The 12,731-nt window shown below is 44.3% G+C and overlaps 1 protein-coding gene across 7 annotated transcripts in view; it reads right to left on the reverse strand.

Annotated features, from left to right (window-relative positions):
* MAP3K3 (mitogen-activated protein kinase kinase kinase 3) overlaps positions 1 to 12,731 on the reverse strand; it is a 2,022,699-nt gene that overhangs the window by 913,889 nt on the left and 1,096,079 nt on the right. For all 7 annotated transcript variants that reach the window (XR_013594968.1, XR_013594969.1, XM_078645061.1 and 4 more), the window contains exons 10-11: positions 12,352 to 12,441; positions 1,250 to 1,441 (exon numbers count right to left, since the gene is read on the reverse strand). Coding sequence is in view for 5 of the 7 variants with exons in the window: in XM_078645061.1 (XP_078501187.1) it covers positions 1,250 to 1,441; positions 12,352 to 12,441 (282 nt within the window). In the remaining 2 variants the exon portion in view is untranslated. The remainder of the gene's footprint in view (positions 1 to 1,249; positions 1,442 to 12,351; positions 12,442 to 12,731) is intronic.

The raw sequence follows: 12,731 nt of genomic DNA on the forward strand, positions 1-12,731 counted from the left end.
AAAAATTAATTATCAAACATAGCACGTTTAAAGAACAAGCCCAGGCACGCTAAATGATCACCTTATTTTACCTTATTTTTCCCTTATGGACCATAGCCAAGCCAAAACCCTCGGAAACTGTGCCGGCAACCAGCCGCACTGACATCACCCTTGCTCCCACCAAGAGCTGAGGAACGTTATAGAACCACTTATCTATGAGTAAGTGTAACTTGACAATCTCCCCGCAGACACGGTATGAATGGACACGGGTGCATGCTCACGGACCTTTTTTACGACTTTTGTACGACGATTAGCATTGTTTAAACTCGAGACACCCAGAATCAATAGTAAGAGTAACGGTGCATGATGAAGTTCAAAAGCAGTTGACACCTTTCACTGATGCACTTAAGTATGGAAGCCCCCGATACCGGCACACTAATCTTCATACACCTACTAGTACACGTTAAGCCGATTCCGAATAACTGTAAGTTGTACAAAGTAGATGAACTGTTTGACTTGTTGAAAGGATACTTTTTAATTTAGCCGTTGGCTATGACTTTCTTCTTTCCCTCTTCCTCCACAACAGGCGGTCGTATTGTTAAAACAAACAGGCAAATGTTTTTCAATGTTGTCCTGATGATGATCCCATTTAATCAGAGCAAAAAGGGATCGAAACGTCGACTATAATTAGTACTCCCACAACCTAGCCATTGCGTTGTACTTTAGTTGTGTTGTAGTACTAACTGGCAAAAACTTTAATTTAACACTGATGTAAAAGTGGCCAGTTTTGCTCTTCTTTGCCTGTGTAAACTTTTTCCATGTGTTTGTTTGTCCTTCTCGAGTAAGGTACAGGACTGTGCCTTTAACGATTCACATATCTGTTTTTGATTTCGATTGAAATAAATACCCTGTCCGGCTGGACAGAGGATGAATATAGCTTCCTATTATGGCCTATATTTCATTGTTTTTCCTTAATTTGATAAGCTTAGGACCCTTGTCTTCTAAAGCAGTATTCATATTGTGGCATTTGCAATGCAATTAATTTTAAAACATTTTCTTAAGAAAATGTGTCGGACATTCACTGTAACCTCAACAATGGAAATATTAACAGCCACACATCTTTTGCATGGTTGTTGTATTGAACCATTCTCTTTTCATTTTTGCATTCCATTATTAAAAGAGAATGGAAATATTTTTAAATGGGCACACTTGGAGGGATTCAACATACTAATGGACAATTTAGAAGTGTTATAACAATTCTAGCACTTACATTTGGTTGAAACATTTCTTTCATGTACTATCAGTGTGTTCTCACTGTCTGTATTACGCAGTCCTCCTCGGCTGTCTAGGTACTGCATAGTCAAGGCCAAGTTCTCTCCATTTGTGCTCAGAGATCGACTGGACGGGACCAGTGTGAATAAGTTTCCTTGATGACGCCGGATCCGAGGAAACGTTCGTCGTCCTGAAAAGTAACGGCAGTGAGCAGAAAAGTTCATATAATTAGACAAAAACAGCTAAACTCACATGGTATAATCCTTTACAATAACTGGTGGTTGAAACACTTCTAAATGACTTTAAACCCTGCATACAATGCAATATTAAGATTCACATACAAAACTTGGAAACTTAAAACCACATAATTGATGAAAACCCACGTCTGATTACAGGTTAAACTAATATGTAAACCATATTCATACAAATAATATGGTGTCCTCTGAAGTGATGTTGGAAGCTAAAGAAAATCAAATGGTCCAAACCCCATTACATTTCCATGATTACATTGCTTCCCTTCAGAACGAATGCATAAGATAGAATTGATTGTGATAATGCACAGAATTCTCTGGCAGCTTTTTTGCCGAGATTTACACCAGAATAAAAAAAGCCCAGGAGGTAGCCGTGGAAATTCTTGGTAGTTAAAGCACACCTTTTAGCTAGAGATTCGGAAATAACGTAAATGTAAACTAAGAGTCTCACAGAACATTTTCTCACTTAGCAGTGTGACAAAGAGGACTTACTAGAGTAAAGATGCTCAAAGGTGGGATCAAACCATTCATTGCTATGACTAAATTACTGCCGTATTAGAGGTTAGTGAACAAAAAATGAAAAAACATTACAGGAGAGAGTACATCGGCTATTAGACAAACAACAACTATGAGGTTAACATTATTGACAAAATCAATAATATAGAGACGCAGTGCTAGGGCATCAAGGGAAACACCTTCAGTAACGATCTTTCTAGTGGATACTGTATCTAACCACAGATTCCTTACCTTGTGAATATTCCCCCAGGTGTCGGACTGGTTTGCAGTAGTCCTGCCAGCCAGTAGGTAGTGGCATGCAGCACCAACGTTATTTCGTTCTGGAAGTGATGAGTGAGGCAGCATACAAACACCACCCAGGTCGACGGATTTCAGCTACTTTTGAATGCTTTTCGGCACTCGGCACTCGGTACTCTGGGGCATAGAGCCCATCAGCAAATTCGCTTTAGCAGAGTGTAGAACTCTGGTTTGAAACCGTTATATCTGAAAGAGAGACCATTCCACAGAACAGGGATGGCAGTGAGGAATCTCAGGTTTGAGTATCCACCATAAAGAGCATTACAGAAGGTAAGGAACTTTTTCTTCTGATGGATACTTCTAACCATGGAGGCCTCACCTTGTGAATAGATATCAAAATCATACCTCCCCCAGTGGTGGGTCTGTGGAATGACTAAGACAAAAATAGCCAGCACAACTGAACAGGCAAAATGCCCATCTCTACAGACTTGTCAAGACAGTAGTCCTTTGTGAACGTCTATACTGATTCCCACTTATTAGCCTGACAGATATCCGGGGCAGATAATCTGCGCTCCAAAGCACTAGTAAAAGCCTTCGCTTACCTGAATACTGTATGGCTAACGGTCAGAGGGGAAGCAAAGGCCATCCTGCAGCTCAGGTTCTGCTTGCCACCCCACCAATCCACTTCTGCCACAGCGCTGTGGGAGATCACAATGGAGTCCGAAAGGTCGCCCCGTACTGTAGCCACTGCCCCTGGAGGCCCCACTGGAGGGTCCCCATGTGCCAACGTGCATATGTGACTATGAGAAATCAGGAAGCCAGCAGACATGGGAGTTTTAGGACTCTCCCGACAGGGACTTGCCACTTGCAGGGGTGAAAGAGCTTCTCAGCCGCTCCTTCCTCATACAAATGTAAGGGATCAGAGTTGAAACCAAATAACTGTCCCTGTAATTCTCTTACTCGAGCAACCTTTGAGGCTCCCTCCCAGATCTCTGTTGGTGAGTTTTGCTGGTGTAGAAGGAGGAGCAGGTGGGGTCACCCTCACTTCTGCTTGCGGCTCCAGTGGAAATTCGCATTGGTAGCTCTTGGGCCGGCAGCAGCACCGAATGAGCTAATGTAAATATGGCCACTAGGGTGAAGGCCCAGAGTGCCAAACTAGCCACTCACCTGTCTTTCCCTGGTTCTTCTTCTACGACACTCGAACCCCCGTCTCCTCAGTTGCTCCCCAAACAGCAGAGTTTTTAATAATTACTCTGAATTCTGAAAAGCCCCCAAGGGGAAAGGGGGATGGGAATCAAAAGACAAGAAAAGAGACACTGCTTCGACTGCTGGTGTAGAAGTAAACCGTAACTCACTGCTCAGGTCTTTTCACCATTAAGGGTTTCGAAGTCTCAGTACTGACAACACCAAATAGTGATCTAGTGGGCAAATAACACATTTGGAGTTAAGACACTTATTAGAACTTCCAGTGTCTTTTCTTAACCAAAAAAGTTATATTATTACCTAAATTAATGACAGTTTCCTTGTAACCTTAGGAAATATCTTTCTCACTATTGCCTTATAGTTCTTGTCCTGCAAAGAAAATAGATTATACAGATTCAATCACCTGAAACCTTTAAACAATTGTCATAGGAATCCTTCTTTTGGTAAATGTCTATTTACCTTTGATGTGTGGTAATTATTCTTACCACTAAATAATGACATAATATGCAATCTTTTGATTTAGAAGGTATTGTCTCTTAAAAGTTCTGAAAAGGTCTCTAGATCTCCTTTTAAAGTAAACAGGCGAAAAACAATATTCTGGTGTTTTAGATCATGGAATTATTGAAGAGCTTCTGAATGTTCTTAACCGAAGTTTCAAGAAGCATTCCAATGTCAGTGTTGTTCAAGCGTCATGAAGTCTTAACATTGCCTAAGGTAAATGACAGGCACTATATGGTTTCGAGTTCATCCTCTGACATCACTTTCCACGTTGCCTAAAGCCAGTGCCCATGACGTGAGCGCTTTGAAGTTTCCAGATCCAGTCTGATACCTGGGATTGTTCAACAGGTGAGGAATTTGCAGGTAGCATCTATTAGAAAGGAAGTGACATCAGCGCACCTGGTGGCTTTTATATGCGGCGTGCTTGCCACTTCCAGAGAGGAACACTGTTGATGTGGAGCTGCACTATGTCACCTATGGGCGGGCAGGAGTACTGCTTTTGAGTTTCCGGATACAGTCTGACATTTGAGGGAATATTTACAAGGAGAGGAATCTGCAGTTAGAAGTATCTAACGGGGAGCGCCGCTACTGATCGAAGAGCCAGGTCTTGAGGAGTCTTCTGAAGGCCAGCAGGTCCTGCGTCTGTTGTAGGGTGATGGGGAGAGCGTTCCAGGTCCTGGCGGCGAGGTAGGAGAAGGATCTGCCGCCACCGGTGGTTTTCCGGATATGGGGTACTGTGGCAAGGGCGGCTGAGCGGAGGTTTTGGGTGGGGGTGTGGAAGCTGAGACGGTTGTTGAGGTATGTGGGTCCGGCGTTGTGTAGGGCTTTGTGTGCGTGGATGAGGAGTTTGAAGGTGATCCTCTTGTTGACGGGGAGCCAGTGCAGGCCTGTCAGGTGGGGTGTGATGTGGCTGCGTCGGGGATGTCTAGGATCAGTCGCGCCGAGGCGTTCTGGATTTGTTGGAGTCGTCTCAGGAGCTTGGTTGTTGTTCCTGAGTACAGGGCGTTCCCGTAGTCGAGTCTGCTCGTAATGAGGGCCTGGGTGACGGTTTTCCTTGTGTCGAGAGGGATCCATTTGAAGATCCTGTGGAGCATGCGGAGGGTGTTGAAGCAGAATGCGGAGACGGCGTTGACTTGCCTGGTCATAACCAACGATAAGCTGGTGCAAAAGAAATAGTTAAGATGAATGTTTTTATCTGGACACCTCTCTCATACTGCAGCAGTTCGAGAACATTATTGGAAAGGTCTGAAATGATTTTGAAAAGGAAAATTGGCAGTAAATCAATTATTGTCTATTATTGTTATTGTTTTCTCCTTGGAGAAATAGTGAGAGGATTAAAATTATTCCTCGAGTTTTGAAAACCTACACTGAATTAAACTACTTATAACGTGCATAAGAACAAAAAGCTTTCAAGCATTATGAAGGATCCAATTATAGAGATAAAAGAGTTTAATAAACGGTCATCAGTTCAGTAATGAACAGTAGCCAACTGAACTAAAGACGAATTGCTGAAATCTTTGCAAATGTATTGTCTTGTGTGCACAGGAACTATAAGATTGTAGGGGAGGGACTCTGGAACTCCCATATCCTAAATGTTTACCCAGGAAATACAGTAAAATCATCTACCCTATGGTATCAAACTGCATCAAACATAAGCTACTTACACAGACAAAATAAACATGTAAATCCGCTCTCAACAGGTAAAAAGGCAAAACTGCTTTTATATCGCTAAAAAAGGTTTAGAAAACGGCACCACGGTCTCTAAGGGATTTATAAGGTAGGAACTGATGTTCAAAGGAAGGGTTGCAAAGCTGTGCTGTTTGCAGACTGACGACTGCTTTGAGACCAAACATTCATTGTGTTGCAACTGATTTACCAAACATTCACAGCACAAAATTCCAATTCATATGAAGGTGCACAGTCTCCTGCCTCTAATACCTATGAGGTCGTATTCGACTCTGTGAATGACTGTGAAAGAAGTGATGGAGGCTTGTATAAAGTAAAAGAAATCCATTCATGCATCCGCATTTTTTTAAAGCAGCTCCCTTAAACAAGAGATGCATTAAAAAATAAAGATGCTATTCAAAGAATCACACTGAGGTGAGTACACCACGGTCTTCTGAATTTTCTCCCCAGTGCCGTTAGCCACTATTCACAAGGTGGAAGGCATCCCTGAGGCAATGCTTCTACTGTGCGAATGTTTTTCCATCCCCCTCTTTTACGGTTTGCAACTGCAATAGAAAAGCTCTGATACATTGCCTAATACGTTACTAAGGACACAGGGATGCCCATTGCATGCATTTCTCATCAATTCTTGACAGGGGGCAAAGTATCATTTGCGAGCTGCAAGGTGCATTTTAAATATTGCATCCTGCATTTTTGCATTCGTAAACCCTTTTATTTTGTGAACTATAGACTATACAACTGCAAAAAATGATTCATAGATCGGGCGCCTCGTGGAGTCTTCTTAAGACATGTAAACTACAAAAGAATAACTGTGGGTCTACAGAAAAGAGATGTGTCTAAGTTGCCTGTGTGTGTCTTAACTGGTTCCTTGTGTACATTTCATATGCTATCAAGGCATACAACAGGATGTTTCACAGTGTGAGAAATGTCCATCAGTTACTCGAACTGTACCGCCCTTTCCATCATCTGGTTCACTTCACAGAGTGGAGAGTCCATGTTGTTGCCTCTTCACCAGTATCTAGTTCAAGTTCAGGAATTTGTATAGCGCGCTACTCATCCAGAGGGTCTCAAGTCGCTTGAGGGGTGGTGGGTGCATTATTTATCGAATAGCCAGGTTTTTAGCTGCTTTCTGAAGGAAAAGTGGTTCTGTGTAAGGCGGAGGTGAGTGGGGAGAGAATTCCAGGTTTTGGCCGCTAAGTAGGAGAAGGATCTTCCTCCCATGGTGGATCTGTGGATGCGCGGAATTGCGGCGAGGGCTTGATTGAATGATCGTAGTTGGCGGGTGGGTTTGTAGAAGGATAGGTCGTAGAGGGCCTTGTGTGCGTGGGTGAGGAGACGGAACGTTATTCTTTTGTTGACGGGGAGCCAGTGGAGTTCCTTCAGGTGACCGGAAATGTGAGCTTGACGTGGGATGTCCAGTATGAGTCTGGCTGAGGCGTTTTGGATGAGTTTTTTCTGTAGTTTGGCTGTGGTTCCGGCGTAAAGGGTATTTCCATAATCCAGTCGGCTGGTGACCAGTGCGTGGGTGATGGTCTTTCTTGTTTCGGTGGGGATCCAGCTGAAGATTTTTTTGAGCATGCGTAGGATGTTGAAGCATGAAGATGAGACGGCATTGACTTGTCTGGTCATTGAGAGGGAGGAGTCTAGGATGAAGCCCAGGTTACGTGCGTGACCTGTATGTATGGGTGCTGTGCCCAGGGCCGGTGGCCACCATGAGTCGTCCCAGGCAGAGGGGGATGATCCTAAGATGAGGACTTCCGTTTTGTCAGAGTTTAGTTTTAAACGGCTGTTCTTCATCCATTCGGCTACTTCTTTCATTCCTTCGTGTAGATTGGTTTTGGCGGTGTTTGGGTCTTTGGTGAGGGAGAGGATCAGCTGGGTGTCGTCTGCGTAGGAGATGATGTTGAGGTTGTGTTGTCGTGCGATGGGTGCGAGGGGACTCATGTAAACGTTGAAGAGGGTGGGACTGAGAGATGATCCTTGACTTCTGTGGCCTCTGATTTGAAAAGGGGGAGTCGGACTCTCTGGGTTCTTCTGGCGAGGAACGAGATGATCCAGTCCAATGCTTTCCCTTGTATTCCGATGTTGCTGAGGCGTTGTATGAGGGTGCTATGACAGACTGTGTCGAAGGCGGCGGAGAGGTCAAGTAGGATGAGGGCGACTGTTTCTCCGTGATCCAGTAGCGTTCGGATGTCGTCTGTAGCAGCGATGAGGGCGGTTTCGGTGCTGTGTTTGGCTCGGAAGCCGGACTGTGAGGGGTCGAGGGAATTGTTGGATTCAAGGAAGGCGGCGAGCTGATTGTTGACGGCTTTCTCAATGACTTTGGCGGGGAATGGGAGGAGTGAGATGGGGCGGTAGTTCTTAAGTTCAGAGGGGTCTGCTGTGGGTTTCTTCAGAAGGGCGCTGAGTTCGGCATGTTTCCAGCTTTCTGGGAAGGTGGCGGAGTTGAAGGAGCAGTTGATGACATCGCGGAGATGGGGTGCGATGATGGAGTCTGCTTTGTTGAAGATGTGGTGGGGACATGGGTCGGTTGGAGAACCTGAGTGGATGGAGTTCATCAGGCGTATGGTTTCTTCAGTGGTGATTGGGTTCCAGGCGCCAAGGTTGTGAGTGTGCTGTTTTGGTTCGGATGTGGGTGGAGTGGACGGTTCTTCGGACTGGTTTTCAAAGCTGTTATGTATGTCGGCGATTTTGTTGTAGAAGAAAGAGGCTAGGGAGTCGCAGAGGTCTTGGGAGGGAGTGATGTCGTTGGTGCCGGCGGTGGAGTTGGTAAATTCTTTGACGATGTTGAATAGTTCCTTGCTGTTGTGGGCGTTGTTGTCGAGTCGATCCTTGAATGCTGATTTCTTGGTGGATCGGATCAATTGGTGGTGTTTGCGGGTGGCGTCCTTGAAGGTGGTTAGGTTGTCAGTGGTTGGGTTTTTTCTCCAGGTTTTCTCGAGGGTGCGGCAGAGCTTCTTGGATTTCTTAAGGTCATCGTTGAACCAGGGGGCCTTTTTGCTACCTAGTTTGATCTGGTGGTTTTTCAAGGGTGCTAAATCGTCAGCGCTGTGGGTGATCCATTGTGTGAGTTTGGTGGCGGCTTGGTTTGGGTCCGATGAGATGGCAGGAGGGTTATCGTTGAGCGATGTGGTGAGTTGTTCGGTGGTGATTTTGTTCCAGTTTCTTCTAGGAATAGGTTGTGGGGGGTTGTGAGTCGTGGTCTTTTTGTAGCTGAAGTGGACGCAGCTGTGGTCTGTCCAATGAAGAGCTGAGGTGTGATCGAAGGAGATGTGTTTGCTGGAGGTGAAGATAGGGTCGAGCGTGTGACCGGCTAAGTGGGTGGGGGTGTCAACAAGTTGTTTGAGTCCGAGATTGGCCAGGTTGTCCAGAAGGGTGGTGGTGTTGCTGTCATTTTTCTTTTCCAGGTGGAAGTTGAGGTCTCCCAGAAGGATGTAGTTTTCGGATGTGAGGGCATGTGGGCTGATGAAGTCAGTGATGTCTTCGTTGAATTGTGTGCGGGTTCCTGGTGGTCTGTAGATGAGGGTGCCTCTAAGTGTGGGCCTGGGGTCGGTGTGGATCTGGAAGTGAAGGTGTTCGGCGGACGTGAGGTTGTCGTCGGAGCTGGTCATGATTCGGATGGTGTTCTTATGGACGATGGCGATGCCTCCTCCTGTTAAGATGATGCGGTCTTTTCGGATGATCTTGTAATTGTCCGGGATGGCTATGGCGATGTCGGGTGCTGAAGAGGCGTTCATCCATGTTTCAGTAAGGAAGGCGACGTCCGGCGATGTAGTGTCGAGTAGATCCCAGAGTTCGGTGGCGTGTCTGTGCACCGAGCGCGTGTTCAGCAGGATGCACTTCAGGTGGTTAGAGTCGGAGCTGTGTTTGGGGGAAGTGGATTTGGTGTGGATTCTGATGCAGGTGAACTTGCAGGATTGGCAAGCGAATGGTCCATGGGTGTATCCTGGGGTAGCTGTGCAGCATTTTAGTAGTGAAATGACCTAGTATCTGTTAGGACTCATAAGGTTGACAGCTGGCATGTGTTGGTAACTGAAAGCAGTGCGTGAAGAGATGTGAGTGAAAAGAAAAGTGCTCTTTTAAAATTGGAGAATGAACGCAAACGACACTTTATTCAATAACCATCCATTTCCAATAGGTAAAAACAATGTGAGTGCAAAAGGTCAGTAGGTTCAACAAATATCTACTAACTTGATGTTTCCGGTCGACATGTTTCTGCAGATATTATGATCCACTCAGGTATCTACTGCTTCATCAGGACCAATATTGACTTTGCTACTGCTTTAAACTAAATATAAACAATGAAAGAACAGAGTAAATGATAAGGATATCACCTGATCAGTCCTTTCAGTCCTCCTGTGTAGTGAGGATGTATCCAAGTGCAGGAGACCACAAGACAATGACACAACATAGACAAACAAAGAAATGGAGATAACAATACTTTCATTAGTTACGTTATCCTACATATGGCCATTCTCATGGTAATAGCTCATTACTGTTGGTTCAACTCTTCCCATCTCAAAATGATGGAATGTCCTCTGGCTCATCTCGAGTGTAAGAGGAATATGCTTCTCCTCACCTGGCTACAGCTCAGGATAATGGGGCACCGCTCTGTAGTTTAGCGAGATATATTTAAAAAAGTGATTAGCTCCGCGACAGCTGAGCAATATTAAAATAGACTCTGCAAGGAAGATCATGTTGGTAATCGTGCTGTTTATGTATGAAATACAGCTTGCTGAACACAATGTGCAGTTAGTTGCAACAAACGATTAACCCTACAGAAGGCAGTGGCTGATTATAAACTGCCTCTGGGTTTGAAGCTCAAAGTTATATCGATAGGGCCTAATAACATCCTTATTTCATCATGTGGCACCCGCGAACTCGTGAACAGTGCATTTTGCTGACACACTGGTCTGTAATCAGCTGTTCTAAAACAGCAGTAAGTCGTTTAGAACAGGCTGTCATCAACTTTGTTCTGAGCGCAAGGGCTAAAAGTCAACACCCATTCAATATATCGCTATGTTTAAAAGAATTGGTTCATGTCAATTCACAATAATAGAACTTGAAACCAGATGAGGCATCAATCTAGTATGAGCACTTGATATATTGAGACCTGCTCACAATGTTCATCAAACTACGCATGCACGACTCACTGAGGCGTGTCGCTCAGTTCCGCTTCCAGTGAGTGAAGCATTATTAAGGACTACAGCCAATAAAGCAATGAATCTGCACAGAGCCTCAATGCGGCGTTTTGCTCGATTCCGTCCTTAGTGTATTAAAAAAGTATATTGCGGAATGGAGCCCAATGGGTGTTGACTTTTAGCCCTTGCACTCAGAACAAAGTTGATGACAGCCTGTTCTAATCGACTTACTGCTGTTTTAGAACAGCTGATTACAGACCAGTTTGTCAGCAAAATGCACTGTTCATGAGTTCGCGGGTGCCACATGATGAAATAAGGATGTTATTAGGCCCTATCGATATAACTTTGAGCTTCAAACCCAGAGGCAGTTTATAATCAGCCACTGCCTTCTGTAGGATTAATCGTTTGTTGCAACTTACTGCACATTGTGTTCAGCAAGCTGTATTTCATACATAAACAGCACGATTACCAACATGATCTTCCTTGCAGAATCTATATTAATATTGCTCAGCTGTCGCGGAGCTAATCACTTTTTTACATATATCTCTCTAAACTACAGAGCGGTGCCCCATTATCCTGAGCTGTAGCCAGGTGAGGAGAAGCACGTTCCTCTTACACTCGAGGTGAGCCAGAGGACATTCCATCATTTTGAGATGGGAAGAGTTGAACCAACAATAATGAGCTATTACCATGAGAATGGCCATATGTAGAATAACGTAACTAATGAAAGTATTGTTATCTCTATTTCTTTGTTTGTCTATGTTGTGTCATTGTCTTGTGGTCTCCTGCACTTGGATACATCCTCACTACACAGGAGGACTGAAAGGACTGATCAGGTGATATCCTTATCATTTACTCTGTTCTTTCATTGTTTATATTTAGTTTAAAGCAGTAGCAAAGTCAATATTGGTTCTGATGAAGAAGTAGATACCTGAGTGGATCATAATATCTGCAGAAACATGTCGACCGGAAACATCAAGTCAGTAGATATTTGTTGAACCTACTGACCTTTTGCACTCAAATTGTTTTTACCTATTGGAAATGGATGGTTATTGAATAAAGTGTTGTTTGCGTCCATTCTCCAATTTTAAAAGAGCACTTTTCTTTTCACTCACATCTCTTCACGCACTGCTTTCAGTTACCAACGCATGCCAGCTGTCAACCTTATGAGTCCTAACACATACTAGGTCATTTCACTACTAGATCCTGGTGAAGAGGCAACAACATGGACTCTCCACTCTGTGAAGTGAACCAGATGATGGAAAGGGCGGCACAGTTTGAGTAACTGATGGAAATTTCTCACACAGTGAAACATCCTGTTGTAGGCCTTGATAGTGTATGAAATGTACACAAGGAACCAGTTAAGACACACACAGGCAACTTAGACACATCTCTTTTCTGTAGACCCACAGTTATTCTTTTGTAGTTTACATGTTCTGTTTAGGGGGCTGTAACTGTGTTTAGGTCTTTAAATATTCCCTTGGACCCTCCTACATCCGCTTGTTGTTATTAGTCTTCTTAAGACAGTCTTAATTACAGCAAAGGAAACAAAATGCTCAGACACTCACCATCACTATAATCTTTGTGTTGCACAGCGAGGTGGAATCGTCGAGGGTACGTCCCACCTTTCCCTTTCTCGTAGATTTGATTCTCAGGATCTGCAGGGATAGAAGGACAAGTATGTAAGGGGCACTTCTTTAATAGAAACTCAGCTTCCTCATCCTTAAATCAGACAAAAAGACGCACTGTGTCAGAGGCTAATAACGCAAATTGATTTCATACAAGTATATTTATGGACCGCAGGCAACATAACAGCAAACATTATAACAGGCAGATTTTCGACTGGTGGCAGTCTACAGTCTGAGCACAGCAGCTGCCTCTTTTTATAAACGTGCACGCAACTGCTCACACATGGGCTCACCAGGTTGACAATTGTGTGCGTCGGAAG

The sequence above is a fragment of the Lissotriton helveticus genome, chromosome 5_1 (assembly GCF_964261635.1).
Source record: "Lissotriton helveticus chromosome 5_1, aLisHel1.1, whole genome shotgun sequence".
Lineage (NCBI taxonomy): Eukaryota > Metazoa > Chordata > Amphibia > Caudata > Salamandridae > Lissotriton > Lissotriton helveticus.